This window comes from Mobula birostris, chromosome 13 (assembly GCF_030028105.1).
Source record: "Mobula birostris isolate sMobBir1 chromosome 13, sMobBir1.hap1, whole genome shotgun sequence".
NCBI lineage: Eukaryota > Metazoa > Chordata > Chondrichthyes > Myliobatiformes > Myliobatidae > Mobula > Mobula birostris.
In genome coordinates this window covers 105512125-105529448 of record NC_092382.1, presented here as the reverse complement: position 1 = coordinate 105529448, position 17324 = coordinate 105512125, and the positions used below count along the sequence as shown (strand labels likewise).

The window sequence follows — 17324 nt, the reverse complement described above, 5'->3', positions numbered from 1 at the left end:
GGGGAACGAGAGTGACGAACCTGGATGAACGTGCCCTCGTAGGTTAAATAACATGCTGTTCCAGAAAGACATCACGGCTGCAGTCTATGATGTCCTCCTCAGGACTGCATCGAACAATTTGATTGTGCAGGTTAAGGTCCCCCATGACATCTGTTCTTCCATTCTTATATGCCCAGATGTTTCTCTGCTTCTCGCCTGTGACTCTGCAAAGATATTATTCGTTGACCAACTGACAACTCACACCAGTGATTTATTTTTTTCCCTTTACTATTAGTTATCTCTACCCAGATGGATTCAACATCCTGCTCCTTAGACTTCATATCGTCTCTCACAGTCGCCCTGATCTCATCATCAATGAAGTGTGCTACGCGTCCTCCTTGACCTTCCTGCCTATCCTTCTGTATTACCTGATATACTTGGATATTCAATTTGCCATCTCTACACCCTGCAACCAGGTCTCCATAATGGCCACTTAATCACACCCCTGTGTACTGATTTGTGCCACAAGTTCACTGACCTTATTTCGAAAACTACGGGCGTTCAGATAAAGTGATTTTACACTCATTGTGCTTTTCAAATCATGTCAACATTCTCTCTTTACACATGAATTTTCTTCGCTTCACCTCACCCCGCTATTACCTTTCTCCTTTTTATCTTTCGATGGCGGAGGAGTCGGTGCAGGAGGGAAGGCTCCACGTCTCTGTAAAATTGGTCCTTGTTCCAGGGAAGGTGGGACCTGTTTCGACGGGAACAGTTTTGCACCTGAACTGGACGGGGACTAACATCCTTGCGGGAAGGTTTGCAAGTGCTGCTCCGGGGAGTTCAAACTGGATTCGCAGGGGGAGGGGAACCAATGTGTTAGAGCAGATAAGTGAGAGGGAGGAGGATGAAGGTCATGTGAGAACTGGAAGTATAGTGCATGGACTAAAGACAAATCTAACATATAAAGCGGCTTTGAGGAAAGAGAAGCAGAATAAACGGTGTAAAGGTACTAAGGTAGAAGGGCTAAAGTGTGTGTATTTCAATGCAAAAAGCATCAGGAACAAAGGTGATGAACTGTGAGCTTGGATACATACATGGAAATATGATGTAGTGGCCATGACAGGGACTTGGCTGGCACCAAGGTAGGAATGGATTCTCAATATTCCTGGATTTCAGTGCTTTAAATGGATATGGGGGGGGGGGCGCTGCTGAGGAGGGTTGGCATTACTGGTCAGGGATACTATTACAGCTACTGAAAGGGTGGGTAATGTAGCAGGATCCTCTTTTGAGTCAGCATGGGAGGAAGTCAGGAACAGGAAGGGAACAGTTACAATATTGGGAGGATTCTATAGGCGCCCTGGTAGCAGCAGAGATACCGAGGAGCAAATTGGGAGGCAGAATTTTGAAAGGAGCTAAAATAGCAGGGTTGTTATCTTGGGTGACTTTAACTTCCCTAATATTGATTCACACCTGTTTAGTTCCAAAGGCTTAGACGGGGCAGAGTTTTTTTAAGAGTGTCCAGGACGGATTCCTGTTACAGTATGTCGACAGGTCTACTAGGGGGAATGATATACTAGGTTTCGTATCAGGTAACAAACAGGGTCAGGTCACAGATCTCTCAGTGGGTGAGCATCTGGGGGACAGTGACCACCGCTCCCTGGTCTTTAATATTATCTTGGAAAAGGATAGAATCAGAGATGACAGGAAGACTATTAATTGGGGAAGGGAAAATTATTAGGCTATCAGGCTAGAACTTGCGGGTGTGAATTGGGATGATGTTTTTGCAGGGAGTGATATCATGGTACGATTTTGAGCGATATCTTGCAAAATGTTAGGGATAAATTTGTCCCGGTGAGGAAGATAAAGAATGGTAGGGAGAAGGAACCATGGGTGACAAGTGTGATGGAGAATCTAGTCAGGTGGAAGAAGGCAGCATACATGAAGTTTAGGAAGCAAGGATCAGATGGGTCTATTGAGGAATATAGGGCAGCAAGAAAGGAGCTTAATAAATGATTTTCCACCTCAAAAACAGCATTCACGACTCCATTTATTTTTATAACTGTACTCACGGTTGCTATCCTATCAAGCAAGTGTTTTATTTTAATTTGAACATTCTGCAAACGTGCTGTGTAACGTCATACACCTTATTAAACCTTTTACAGAATTTCGAAACATAATCTAACACGTTGCCACACACTTTTGGTTTCGACCATTGCTCCTTGAGCAAGGTAAAATGTCTTTTGGGCCTATAGTCGAAAATGAATTCAAATGGACTGAACCCCAGGGATACTTGAATTAATATTCTAACAGTAAATAAGAGTACGGGAGCCCCCTCATCTCAGTTTTCCCATTTTTCACACAATATGCTTTAACCATGGTCTTAAGCGTGGAGCTTTACAGTTCCAAGTCTCCCTCGGACTCTGTGTGATATGCAGATGACCCAGCTTAGCTCCCAGTTCTCCAACATCCCCAGGAATGTTCTCGAAGTAAAGTTATTATCCTGCTCAACTTTAATTCCTTTGGGCAGACCTACCAGCGTGAAAAAACTTACTGAATGCTTTTACCACAGTCTAAGCCTTGATGTTTCCGCGAGGCACGGCCTCAGGGAACTCAGACACTGCACACATAACAGTTAGCACATACTGATGACCAGTTGCAGTCTTTGACAATGGGCCTTCATACTCCACTATGACTCTAGAAAAAGTTTCACCAAAACTAGGTATCAGTTTAAGTGTTGCTACTTGAATAACCTGAATAAGTTTCCTTTCAACCTGGCAGGTATGGTATGTCCAGCAAAAAATCACAGCATGCTTTCTTAAATTAGGCCAGCAGAATTCCTTCATAATCTGTTCACTGTCTTTCTCTCTCAAAAATGTCCACATTAAGGCAGACGATGGGCCAGCTTTAAAACTTCAGCCTATAAACCATTGGAATTACTACCTGATACGCAATAGCCCAATCCTGACTTGCAGGCCCAGTGGCTGGTCTCCACTTCCTCAGCAACACCCCAACTTTGAGATAATATCCCATTGACTCTCTCAGTAGCACTTGTTCTATGAGAGCTATCTCCTTTAACGCTACCATTTCAGAATCTTTATTCTGTTCCTCTATAAAGTCCCTCCTGGATAAGGACAAACCTTTCTCAAACACCTTACTCTCATCAGTTTTACTACCCTCTACGTCCTGCTGGAAAATGGAAGGTAGAAAAGTCTGTGACACATCATCATACTTTAAACCATTTGGTGTTGCTATCATGGGCCTCAGCAGACTTTCTAAACATGCTTTGACTTACTACAAGAGTCAACACCAGTCCCTCTGTGTGAATCATTAGCAGCAGCATGCTCATGCGTTGAACTGTTAAGTCAACCTTACCATGGAGAGTTGTGCACCTCCCCCATTGTTTCCTCAACTTAGCATGATCACCAGATTTATAACTACCATGTTTATGTTATGGAAGAGGCCAAGCAATCCTTCTATCTTATTCCTACGGCTTTTCTTCAGACCTGTCTGAATAGCAACATCTACCGATAGTCCCTCCTGGTCACAACAGCACTACAAATTTTGTCTCTCAACGCCCCAAACTTGAACAACATCATAACCTTGAAGATGTTTACCTCCAAAGGTCAAATCAAAATTCAACAGAATGGCACATACTTCCTCAGCACTCCTGCAAACAGGGCCAAAGGTCGCAAAGCCAATCCAACCTTCACAAGTACTTTATTCAATAGTCCAGGAACAACACTTTTACCAATATTTTCAGTGGCATTGACTTCACCAATTTTATCTCATTACTATGTTTTAGAACATTACCTAATGCAAGTGACTGAGAATTCTCAATTTCCGCTGGTACCAAGGTTAACCCCAAGATCATCTGACATAAATGAACTGCATTCCTTTCCAACCAAGTCAGACACTTCAGGTTTTAACTGAGCTTCAACACAAGGTTCAGTACCCTGTGAATCCACAGGTACTTCAACAGCCTGAACACAGACAATTGGGAAAGCTGCCTCTTCTGGACCTTCATCCTTTCCCCCAGTTTCATATTCATGGTCACCCCGAACCTCCCAGATACTCTCTGGGTAACTCTCATCTGGAGTAAACTCAACCCCGTGGGTGAAAACAAACTCCTCTGCTGTCTTAGCAGACCCCCGCAGGGTGGCGGCATCCTCTTCACCGAGGTGTGCCATTACATCATCAGGAACTCAACTTTTAAATTCATCAAACAACACAAGATCTCTCGAGCTGTAAAAGTCAGCAGGGTCCGACACTGAACCTCTCAGCTGCCACATCTCCCTCTCGAACTGTCTCTGTCTTTCTGCCTCTTCTCTCTCGAGCTGTTTCAGGAGCAACTCATGCTGCATTTTAATTTTTCCAGCTGAAACTGAAGCTTAGCTTCAGTAAGTACTTTACCTTCAGCAAACATTTTCAACACATCCTTAGTAAATTGTTTCGTCGAAATATAATATTCAACTATTTTTCTTTGAATTTCTACCTTAGTCAAACCTTCTTCACTGTCTTAAGTTCCAATTCCTCAACAATCGTCCGCAGCTCATCCTTTTTAGTTATCTTCAAAACCACAGACTTTGGCGATGCCAGAAATTTCCTAACACCCAGCTCTGCTCTTTTTCCACATGACGAAATCAAATGGGATTTTCCGCAATCAATTCAAACAAGCAGCCCAAATAATTTGTTCATGTCTCGGACGTAGGCCCCAATACTGTCACGTGCCCTGTGACGGGTTAAAGTACCAGCTGAAATGGAAAACACTTTGGAGTCCTGCATTGCCATTAACTAATGATATTTGTTAGTAACCACGCAATACAGTCGTATAGATGCAGATATCTCACACAGGTTAGCAGTGATTATATATTAGTGAGCGTGGAAATATATGAAAACCAAGCTTCTTCACGTCTAGGGGTAAATAGATAGTCTTACGATGATGAGTAAAGTTCAGTTCAGGTCGAGGTATTTAGTTGAGTAGTGATGAAGAGAGAGAGAGAGGGAAAGATCTGAGTCCTCAGGTGAGCTGACGACGCCGATCTTCCCGTTGTCCTCGGAAATCCTTTAGAAGTCACCGACTGTGTCCACAACAAAAGGCACCCTTCTTCTGTGGTGGAATTATCAACCCAGGCGAGGGTCGGTCACACGAATTATTCCCAACGGGTCACACCCTCTTCACACTGCGAGATCCTCCAAAACCCACTTTTTTTCTGTGGGTGCAACAAAGCTCATTCAGTGTCCAAAACCCTGTGTCTGCAGGTCTAACAGCTGCCCGTCTGTTTATCTCACCGCGCTGAACACTGTCTGTCCATCAGGCGGCTCCTCCCTTCTCTCTCGTAAGAACACAGAAGCTGCCAGTGTCCTTGTAGAAAGTGTAAACAGGCTGTGAGCCGTCTTCGCTCTCTCGCTCTCTCTCTTTCTTTTCAAAGAAACAATTGATAGGGGTAATTCAAGACCCCGCAACACTGTGCAAAAATATAATTTGCCAAACTCATCTCCGTTGACCCTTCACCCTATCACGCTAATGAGGACACTCTGGTAATAGACATTTCTACCCTGGGTGAAAAGATACACGCTGCCTGTTCTATTTGTGTCTGACTGTGATGTAAACTTCAATATGAAGCTAAACCCGAGTTCATACCTATGCTTTTCTATAAATGTCTTGTATCTATTGGCATTACCATCACTAGAAGCAAAGCGGCCGCCTACACAAACATCTGTCCCCTGCATTGTCCCATTCCTCAGGAAGAGATCGATTATTGCACTGTCTCGTTGGTACTTTCTATGCGCTGATAAGGAAACCCTCTTGAAAACATTTGAAAAACTAACCCACTGGTCCTTTCACAATATGAGGATGACGGTCCATCCCTAGAAATATAAAATCACCCAACATCATAAACTAATGTCTCTTGCAACAGTCTGCGAAATCTCTACAGGTTTGTTCCACGAAGTGCCCGGGAATGTTAGGCGGTCGATAATGTAGTCCCATGAACGAATTTATGTCTTTCTTATTCCTCACCTACACCCTTAAAGCCTCACCTAGCCGAGTTATTCAGTCTGTCCTAACTGAGCACCGCCGTGATGTTTTACCTGACGGGTAAAACAGCCCCTCAGCCTGAATTATTTATGCCTTAGCACGACTATAAACAGCTGTAAATTGGAAGGTTGAGCTAACAGACCTGCCCCTCCTGCACCCAAGTCTTACTAATGGCTAGAAGATCGTGCTTCCAGGCGTTGAACCCTGCCCTGAACTCATCTGCTGTACTTCCTGTATTGAAATGTACGCCGCTCAGAACTCGAGCCTCAGCGGGCTCAACTTTTTGCTTCCTGACTTTGTTGAGCTCGTACCAACATCTGTTCCATACGACCCCACTATCTATCCTTATTCACCTCCGTTCCCCATCAAGAAGGCCTCAAGGCCCCCCCACCCCGCTACTTTCTGGACAGTAGACCTCACCAGTTCCCCACCACCACTACCCTCCTCCGGTTGGCAGAACTGGTTCTCGCACACAATAACTTCTATTTTGGCTCTTCTCACTTTCTTCAGTCTAAGGGTTTAGCTATGGGAACAGCATGGGACCCAGCTACGCCTGCCTCTACGTTGGTTATGTAAAACAGCCCGTACTCCAGACCTATTGTAGTACTGCCCGCCAACTTTTCCTTCGGTATATTGACGACTATCTTGGTGCTGCTTCCTGCACCCATGCTGAGCTCGTCAATTTCATCGACTTTACCTCAAACTTCCACCCAGCCCTCAAATTCACTTACTGTATTTCGCACACTTCTCTCCCCTTTCTCGATGTCTCGGTCTCCATCTCTGGAGACAGACTGTCCACTGACATCTTCTACAAGACCACTGACTCTCATAACTACCTCGACTATACCTCTTCCCACCCCGCCACATGCAAAAATGCCATTCCTTATTCCCAGTTACTCCATCTCCGCCGCATCTGCTCCGAGGATGAGGCTCTCCGTTCCAGGACATCTCAAATGTCGTCTTTCTTTAAGGATCGTGGTTTCCCTTCTGCTGTCATCAATGATGCCCTCACCCGCATCTCCTCCATTTCCCGCACTTCGGCCTTCACCCCATCCTCCTGCAACCACAACAGGGACAGAGTTCCCCTTGTCCTCACCTACCACCCCACCAGCCTCCGGATCCAGCACATTATCCTCCGCAACTTCCGCCACCTTCAACAGGACCCCACAACTAAGCACATCTTTCCCTCTCTACCCTTCTCCGCTTTGTGCAGGGATCGGTCCCTACGCAACTCCCTGATCCACACGTCCTTCCCCACTGATCTCCCACCCGGCCCTTATCCCTGTAAGCGTAAGTGCTGCACCTATCCCTACACCTCATCTCTTGCAACCATTCAGGGTCCCAAATAGTCCTTCCAGGTGAGACAACACTTCACTTGTGAGTCTGTTGGGGTCACCTATTGCATGCGGTGCTCCCGGTGCGGCCTCCTGTACATCAGTGAAAACCGACGCAGATTGGGGGACCGCTTCGTCGAGCACCTCCACTCTGTCCGCCACAACAGGCAGGATCTCCCGGTAGCCACCCACTTCAACTCTGCTTCCCATTCCCATTCAGATATGTCCATACATGGCCTCCTCTACTACCATGATGAGGCTAAACTCAGGTTGGAGGAGCAACACCTCATATACCGTCTAGGTAGTCTCCAGCCCCTTGGTATGAACATAGAATTCTCCAACTTCCGTTAATTCCCTCCCCCTCCCTTCCTCTTTCCCTATTTCACTGCAGCCCCTCCCCCAGGTCTCCCATGGTTCCGCCTCCTTCTTCTACCACCCATTGTTTTCAGGGCTATGACGTCAATGCTTCCCCTCCTCCACCCCTTTGTCTTTCAAATTACTGGTCTTTCAACTGACGCGACAAGCATTCTTCAAATCCTTCCCCATCTTTCAATCTTCAGTCCTGACGAAGGGTTCCGGCCCGAAACGTCGACTCGTCGTTTCTAACTGATGCTGCCCATCCTGATGAGTTCATCCAGCGTACTGATAGTGCTGCTTTGACTCCACTATCTGTTATGCCATTCTGGTTTTCGTCCCCTGCAACTCCACACCGACCCCCTTTTAATGACAAACCTTCCCACTGGGATCTTTGTTCCACTGCAGTTCAGGTATAAACTGAGAGAGTTGATCGCTGGCCCAGGAAATGATGGAGCTGCGCAACGTGGGCGTGGTGTGTGGCGGCCTCCAGACCTGAGTCTGTGCTGCCCCTAGTGTTTGTTCGGCAGAAGACAAGCTCTTTTGTGTAGATTGTAGATAGTCATAGTCATAGCCACAGTCATACTTTCTGGATCACGGCGGAAATTGGTTTTCGTGACAGTTGGACCATAAATCATAAATGGTAATAGAACCATAAATAGTTAAACAGTAATGTGTAAATTATGCCAGTAAATTATGAAATATGTCCAGGACCAGCCTATTGGCTCAGGGTGTCTGACCCTCCAAGGGAGGAGTTGTAAAGTTTGATGGCCACAGGCAGGAATGACTTCCTATGACGCTCTGTGCTGCATCTCGGTGGAATGAGTCTCTGGCTGAACGTACTCCTGTGCCCACCCAGTACATTATGTAGTGGATGGGAGACATTGACCAAGATGGCATGCAACTTGGTCAGCATCCTATTTTCAGACACCACCGTCAGAGAGTCCATTTCCATCCCCAAACATCACTGGCCTTACGAATGAGTTTGTTGATTCTGTTGGTGTCTGCTACCCTCAGCCTGCTGCCCCAGCACACAACAGCAAACATGATCGCACTGGCCACCACAGACTCGTAGAACATCCTCAGCATCGTCCGGCAGATGTTAAAGGACCGCAGTCTCCTCAGGAAATAGAAACGGCTCTGACCCTTCTTGTAGACAGCCTCAGTGTTCTTTGACCAGTTCAAGACATTCGGAGACATTCAAAGTACGTAGGTATCGTTCTGTTTTTTTTTTTTTCTACATTATTTGTGCTTTGTGCCGTGTACGACTCTTGGTATTGTGTTTTGCAGCTTGGTCCTGGCTGTATTCATGGGTATTCATATATGAAGGAATTACAATTAAACATACATTGAATTGAATGAAACCGTCACGTCCTGTAGAGGTCGCACCTTCCGTGGAAGAGAGTCCAATGATCCACATATCTGAAGCCCTCGTTCGGAAATCAACTCTTTAGCCCCATGTTAAATTGATTTTTTTTCTCTATTACTGCAACACCTGCGCATACATAACTTTATAGAACCACCTCCCCTTTTATATCGATATTACTGGTACTCAAAACGACCACATACCATCGAGTAATCTCGTTCTCGTTTATGGAACCACTTTCTGCTCACGCAACAAAGATAACCCGATCGCTACAGCTGGTCACATTTCCAACTTACAACCCCTTATTTCCTTCTGAGCTACAGAAACGTACTCAGTGCCAGAGACACCAATCCCCAGCACTCCGCCGTTCTAATAGTCTTGAATTGTGTATCGGACTCAGAGATTGTCCGTGTGTTTGTGTTCAGATGATGTGCAGGGAAGAGGAGAGAATTGGAAGAGGAGCAGGGTGGTGTTTCTGGCAGCCGGGACGTGCTGGTGAGACAGCAGTCACTGGGAGGAAGCTGTGTGGAACCTAACGAGCGGCCTGTCCACACCGAACAATGAAGAGGCACAGAACCGAGAGATCGATATCCGGTGGTGGTGGTGGATCGGGGGTCGGGGGGCGGGGTAATGTAACATCACACGTCACCTTTCGTTATTCCTCCCCAATATTCCACCATCTCAGAGGATCTATCCTGGGCCCAACATATTCATGCAAACTCGAAGATGTCATGAGGACATTCCCCGGAGCTTGGTAGGCTGCGTCTTTCAATTTCAACCTCAGACTGCCAATTATTGTCTGTAACATACCTTCACGGAATGTCTAGTTGAAGGCCTCGGACTGAGCACTCTGTGCTCAACCGTATGAGATCACTTTCCTGTCCTCCAGCTTGTGATTTTACCTTTGGATTTCGTTCGTGTCCTCTTGTTTATTACGAGTCTGAGTCTCGGAAATTGTCTTCTCAACCATCCATAGCTCTCTTGTTACAGAAGGGATTACAACATCAGGAGCTTGAGAAGATACGGTCTTTCATTGAACACAAGCAAATGATCATTGGGATAATTATGACGTGTCGCCTCGCCGCCTGGTGTGGAGGCCGCAAACCTTCAGGTCGCAGGATGTTACATAGAAACATAGAAAATAGGTGCAGGAGTAGGCCATTCCGCCCTTCGAGCCTGCACCGCCATTTATTATGATCATGGCTGATCATCCAACTCAGAACCCTGCCCCAGCCTTCCCTCCATACCTCCTGATCCCCGTAGCCACAAGGGCCATATCTAACTCCCTCTTAAATATAGCCAATGAACTGGCCTCAACTGTTTCCTGTGGCAGAGAATTCCACAGATTCACCACTGTCTGTGTGAAGAAGTTCTTCCTAATCTCAGTCCAAAAAGGCTTCCCCTCTATCCTCAAACTGTGAGCCTCGTTCTGGACTTCCCCAACATCGAGAACTATCTTCCTGCATCTAGCCTGTCCAATCCCTTTAGGATCTTATACGTTTCAATCAGATCCCCCCTCAATCTTCTAAATTCCAACGAGTACAAGCCTAGTTCATCCATTCTTTCTTCATATGAAAGTCCTGCCATCCCAGGAATCAATCTGGTGAACCTTCTCTGTACTCCCTCTATGACAAGGATGTCTTTCCTCAGATTAGGGGACCAAATCTGCACACACTACTCCAGGTGCGGTCTCACCAAGGCCTTGTACAACTGCAATAGTACCTCCCTGCTCCTGTACTCAAATCCTCTCGCTATAAATGCCAGCATACCATTCGCCTTTTTCACCGGCTGCTGTACCTGCATGCCCACTTTCAATGACTGCTGTATAATGACACCCATGTTGTATGTGGATGTAGATTCAACCAGCGCCATGACGGTTAACCTCTCCCCGCCCCCCAGTATCCAGGACATCTTCAAGAGGGAATGCATCTAAAAGGAGGCATCCATTACAGATGCCCCTCACACCGGGACAAGCTCCAAGATTGTTTCTTACATCCGGGAAGAGACGCAGGTTACTGAAAACTCAACGATTCGCGAACATCTTCTTCCCCAGTGCCATAATATTTTTGAATGCATAAACTCCAACACCACATCTTTGCGGTATTTATTATCCTTTTATATTTTCCAATAATCTTACATATTTGCGCCATACTGATGCTTCAAAAGAACAAACCTCAAGTGGTAAATTCACAGTAATAAAAGAGAACGTGAATCCGGCAGAAAACATGCGAGACAGGTGGACAGGACATTTGGCTCTCTGGCCTTCATCAGTCCGGACACTGAGTACAGGAGACCGGAAGTCACTTTGCAGTTGTACAAGCCGTCGGTGAGTCCGCACTTGGAGTACGGTGTTCAGCTCTGGTCGCCCTGCTGTGGGAAAGAGCACTGAGCTGGAAGAAAAAAAAATGCAGAGGGAGATTTCCGAGGATGCTGCCAAGACTCGAGGGACTGAGTTATGGAGCGATGTCAGGAATTTTGAGACTTTATTCTGTGACGTTATAGAAGTGTATAGAACCAGAAGGGTAACAAATAAGGCGAATGCGAGCACTCTATTTCCCCAGGGCTGGGGTATCGAGAACATTAGGGCACATGATTAAGGTGACAGTAGCAGTAGAGAGAAGAGAGAGAGTGAGTGGGGTTAGATTTAGAAAGAAGAGTGGGATGGGGAGAAAGCGCTAGACAGGGAGTAGAGAATCAGGGGACAGAGATTGTGAAGAGACGGGAGAAGAGTTGCGGGGAAGGAGGCAAGAAAGCGAGGGGAAGGAAATGGGGATAAAATAGAGGAGGTAGGAGGGGGGGAGGGTGATAGTGTTTAGATGGAGCAGGGGAAAGAGAGGTCGGGAGGGCGAGTAAGAGGACGATGGAAGGAAGGAGGATAATAGGGTAGGGTCGAAGTGGCAGAGAGGGTGGGGTAATGACTGGCGGAGAGACATAAATGGGGCAGAAGGAGTGTATTTTCATTTGATTCAAGTCGGCTCCTCGGGCTGTTGACAGAGATCCTGGATCTTTTCAGGAATATCCAGGCACAAAGGGGCAGACCTCTCGCAGATGAAACGGTGCTGAGCACTGCAACGGCGAGACCAACTGAGTGATGGACATTCACTGCACTGGGACTTTCCAACGTTGATCTGGTACAGGACATGAGAGGCCACATTCCTATCAAGGAGGGATAAACAATCTGAAATGGGACAACGCAGCGCCAGCAGACAGTCCTGCGTCAGTCCCTAACATCACTGATACACCCCCTCATCATTGAACTATAGAAGACCCCGAAATCTCTCACTACTCCACTTCCCCAGCCAGGCCTGTATCAGTCTCCAGAATACTTCGACTGACACATTATTTCCCTGCACCCCTGTGTCAGTCCCTAAATTAATCTCTTGTCCCAGCCTCTCCCCACAGACCGGTGTCAGGCCCCAGAATAATCCCAGTAACCCACCTTCTCCCCACGACCCCGTGCCAATCCAACATTACTTTCATTGCCTCTATCTCTCCCCTCAGCCTCGTGTCAGTTTCCGGAAGAGCCCCACAGATCCATTGTCTTCCCACGGCTCCGCGACAGCGCGCAGAATATACCTGCATTTCCCACTCTTACTCCACAGCCCTGTACCAGTCCCCAAAGTGATCCCACTGCCCAACCTTCTCCGTCTAGATATTCAAAACACTCCCGCTTTGCACTTTCCACCCACAGTCTATGTCAGTCCACAAATTAATCCAACTGCTTGCACTCTACAAAGAGCCCGTGTCTATCCCTGAACTAATCTCATTGCCCAGTCTTTCCCTAAAGATCTGTGTGAGTCCCAGATTGAGCCTGGTGCCTACTATCTCCACACAGTGTCCGTTCCGAAAATACCCAACTGACACATTTTTCCCCACAGATCTGTGCCAGTCCCCAAACAAATCAAACTGCCCCGCTCTCTCCCCGTAGACCCATCTCTATCCCCATAATACCCTCACTGGGCCACCCCTCACCACTGAACTCTGCCAGTTCGCAGAAGCTCCCCTTATCCCACCTCCGCCACAGACATGAGTCAGTCCCCAAGCACCCTCCATTTCCCCAGTCTCTCCCCATAGACCAGTGCCTCTGCACAAATGAATCCATCGGCACACTCTCTCGCCACAGTCCTGTGTGCGTCCCGAAACAGATCCCACTTCCCACAAGCAGTCCATCCTCGCGGTCCCAGTCCCAAAACTAAACCCACTGCACAGTCCATCCTCGCAACCTGTGTCAGTCCCCAAACTAATCCCATGGCCCACACTCGCATCAGAAACCTGAATGACCTGAAATCTCACCCGGGTTTGCATTTTCCAATCCAGTACGAACTGCCTTGTTCGCGGAGAGCTTTGTTAATAAAATTCTGTGAAATTAGTGTGATCAATTTATAATTGAAATCAGGAACAATTTAAGGAGTGCCACTCTAAGTTTGACACCGGTTGTGCGTGAGGTAAAGGTTTGTGTCTGACGCAGGGAGTTTGTTATAAGACTATGTGGAGGGAGCTTCACTCTGTATCTGATCCTTGAAGTGTGTGATAAGACTATGTGGAAGGAGCTTCACTCTGTGTCTGACCCCGGGAGTGTGTGATGGGACGGTGCGGAGGGAGATTCCACTCTGTGTCTGACCCCGGGAGTGTGTGATGGGACGGTGTGGAGGGAGCTTCACTCTGTGTCTGACCCCGGGAGTGTGTGATGGGACGCTGTGGAGGGAGAGTCCCTCGGTGTCTGACCCCGGGAGTATGTGATGGGACGGTATGGAGGGATACTCACTCTGTGTCTGACCCAGGGAATGTGTGACGAGATGGTTTGGAGGGAGCTTCACTCTGTGTCTGACCCCGGGCATGTTTGATGGACACCGACTGGAGGGAGTTTCACTCTGTGTCTGAACGCAGAGGTGTGTGATGGGACAGGGTGGATGGAGATTCACTCTGTACCTGACCCCGATAGTGTGTTAAGGGACGAGTATGCAGGGAGATACACTGTGTATCTGACCACGGGAGTGTGTCATGGGACGGTGTGGAGGGAGATCCACTTTGTGCCTGACCCCGGGAGACTGTGACGGGACGGTGTGTAGGGCGATTCACTCTGTATATAACCCCGGGAGTGTGCGATGGGACGGTGTGGAGGGAGATTCACTATAGCGTGGATATAACTTCCGTGGATATGACACATACCATTTCCTCTTTTGAACTGATTTCAAAAAGGTTTGATTCAGATTTATCACAATATTCTTTCGCTGCATTATAATATCTTGCAAATGTGGATATAAAATAGCAGCTGTCTTCATTTCCGATCCAGTCCTGGGGACATGCTTGCTCTGGAACTGAGAAAAAAAGAACAGTAAATGTCCCTCCGTACGCCCAATACATCCGCCGGGAGTCAGACACAGAATGGGGATCCCTCCACACCGTCCATCACACACACATCTGCAGTTAATTACAGAATTAATCTCCCTACAATACCGTCCCATTGCACACTTCCGGGATCAGAGATACAGTGAATCTCCCTCCACACCGTCCCGTCACACACTCCCGGGGTCAGGCATGCAGTGAATCTTCCTCCATACCGTCCCATCACACACTCCCGGGGTCAGACACAGAGTGAATCTCCCTCCACACCGTCCCGTCACACACTCCCGGGGTCAGACATGCAGTGAATCTCCCTCCATACCGTTCCATCACACGCTCCTGGGGTCAGACACAAAGTGAATCTTCGTCCACACTTTCCCAGCACACACTCCCGGGGTCAGACACAGAGTGAATCTCCCTCCATACCGTCCCATCACACACTCCCGGGGTCAGACACAGAGTGAATCTCCCTCCATACCGTCCCATCACACGCTCCCGGGGTCAGACACAAAGTGAATCTCCCTCCGCACCGTCCCAGCACACACTTCTGGGGTCAGGCACAAAGTGAATCTTCGTCCACACCGTCCCAGCACACACTTCTGGGGTCAGGCAAAAAGTGAAGCTCCCTCCAGCCGTCCCAGCACACATTCCAGCGGTTAGATACAGAGTGAAGGTCCCTCCACACCGTCCCATCACACACTCCCGGGGTCAGACACAGAGTGAATCTCCCTCCATACCGTCCCATCACACGCTCCTGGGGTCAGACAGAAAGTGAAGCTCCCTCCATACCGTCCCATCACACACTCCCGGGGTCAGACACAGAGTGAATCTCCCTCCATACCGTCCCATCACACGCTCCTGGGGTCAGACAGAAAGTGAAGCTCCCTCCAGCCGTCCCAGCACACATTCCAGCGGTTAGATACAGAGTGAAGGTCCCTCCACACCGTCCATCGCGAACACCAAGTGTCAGGACACCTGAAGCCGAACATCTCCTTACCATGGAACCTCCTATTTTCCTAAGCTCCAGGAGTCTCTTAACTGACCCTGTCGTTTCGCCTCCAGCACTGCTCGCCGGCAGCCCATTCCACGCACTCTCTACTCTCTGCGTAAAAAAGTAACACCTGACATCTCCACTGTACCTACTTCCAAGCACCATAAAATATGCCCTCACGCGCTAGCCATTTCAGCTTTGAGAAGAAGCCTCTGAATGTCACGATCAATGCCTCTAAATTATCTTGTACACCACTATCAAGACACTTCCCATCCTCCGTCGCTCCAAGGAGAAAAGGCCGAGTTCACTCAACCTATTCTCATAAGGCATGCTCCCCAATCCAGGCAACATCCTTCTAAATCTCCTCTGCACCCTTCCTGTGGTTTTCACGTCCTTCCTGGAGTGGAGTGCACGGTACTGGAAGTGGGGTCTGACCAGGGTCCTGCATAGCTGCACATTAGATCTCGCCATTTTTAACTCAATCCCACGATTGATGACGGCCAATGTACCGTATGCCTTCTTAACCCTGAGCCAACTTGGCTGACTGGATCCCTAACACACTTCAGGGTTCAGAAGTTGAGTGAAGCTCCCTCTGCATCTACCCTTTACAAACTCCTGTGGTCAGCAACACAGTGATGCTCCCTCCGCAACTTCTCATCACAGAACCTGTTGCCGGGCACTGACCCATCATACTCAGCCGTGGTCAGACACAGAATGAGGCTCTCTCCCCGCGGCCGAACCACACACTCCGAGGATCAGACGCAGAGTGAAGCTCCCTCCACAGCGTCCCAACATACACTCTCTAGAATGTAACTGAGGGAACCTCTCTCTGAACCTTCCATGACACCCCCACCCGTGGGGGCCAAGCAGATAGTGAAATTCCATCCACACCTTCCCATGGTACTCTCACTGTGTCATTCCCCTTCCACAACATCCAATCACTCAAAACGGTGTCATACAGCAGCTCCCTCTGCACTATCCCATCACTCACTCCCGGAGTCAGACACAGACTGAAGCTGTCTCTCCGCGATCCCATCACACACTGCCAGAGAGAGGCACTGCTGAGTGATGAGGAGCGGGTTAAAGAGGGAGATGATGCCTCACCTCTTCTGCTGATCAAAAAATCACAGATTTGAGCCTTGGTTTCGTTGACGGATTTGTACTTCGTTTCCATGTCAGTGAACTGGTGACGGAGTTCAGTGCGCATTCGTTTGAGAACGGACAGATTAGAGCTGAGAGCAGAAATAATCTTGACACAGGTTCTCTGGGAGAGATCCAGGTAGGAAATCTCAGATATCTTGGATACAAGAGTTGAGTTTAACTCATCAAATTGTAGTCGACGTTGGCGCTAGGTCCTGTTCATCTCGTGAGAATCTTCCCGTTGGAGCTGATTGTCTACTTCGGAGGTGATCTGAGACTGACAAATCTGTGATACTGAGAGAGATGGGGAACGATGTTCAGTGTTCAGAGTGTGTCAGCGTCACGCTACCGAACTAGTCACAGAGAGTACCGTGTCACTGTCACGGTGAAGTGTGTCACAGAGATGGGTGTACTGGTGGCACAGTGAGGGGCGGCGCCGCCACCGTGAGGGTCGTGTCTGTGTGGCGCTGAGGGGTATATCAGTGTCCCGGTAAAGGTATTTTGTTTTTGTTACAATGGGGTCTGCGTCACAATCGTGGTGATGGTTGATTCCCTGTCTCAGTGCGGGATTTGTTCGAGTTGCTGTGAGGGACGTGGTGGTGTCACTGTGACAAGCCTTCTTTTTCTGTACCGGCGGAAGTGTAACGGGTCAAAATGAAGTGAATCTCGATGTCACGGTGGGGGATATGTCAGAGTGAGGACTCTGGTGGTGTCACGGTGAGTGCAGTATCTGTGTCATGGTCTGGGGTGTGTCTAAGCCACAGTAAGAGGCATGTC

At 48.1% G+C, this 17324-nt stretch overlaps 1 protein-coding gene across 1 annotated transcript; it reads right to left on the bottom strand.

Annotated features, from left to right (window-relative positions):
* Window positions 1–12039: 12039 nt before the first annotated feature.
* Window positions 12040–16728, bottom strand: LOC140208138 (C-type lectin domain family 9 member A-like). The gene is made up of 4 exons (XM_072276621.1): window positions 16512–16728; window positions 14243–14391; window positions 13367–13431; window positions 12040–12229 (listed from the first exon to the last, which is right to left on the bottom strand). Exons 1-4 carry the CDS (start codon window positions 16612–16614, stop codon window positions 12040–12042), a joined length of 507 nt encoding a protein of 168 aa, XP_072132722.1. The 5' UTR covers window positions 16615–16728.
* Window positions 16729–17324: the final 596 nt, after the last annotated feature.

Coding starts and splice junctions, on each gene's coding strand:
- LOC140208138 (XM_072276621.1), bottom strand. CDS start 16,614: ATGCGCACTGAACTCCGTCACCAGTTCACTGACATGGAAACGAAGTAC. Junction 13,432..14,242: donor TCAGTTCAAAAGAGGAAATG/GTATGTGTCATA, acceptor CTAATTTCACAG/AATTTTATTAACAAAGCTCT. Junction 12,230..13,366: donor ATTGGAAAATGCAAACCCGG/GTGAGATTTCAG, acceptor CCTCCTTGATAG/GAATGTGGCCTCTCATGTCC.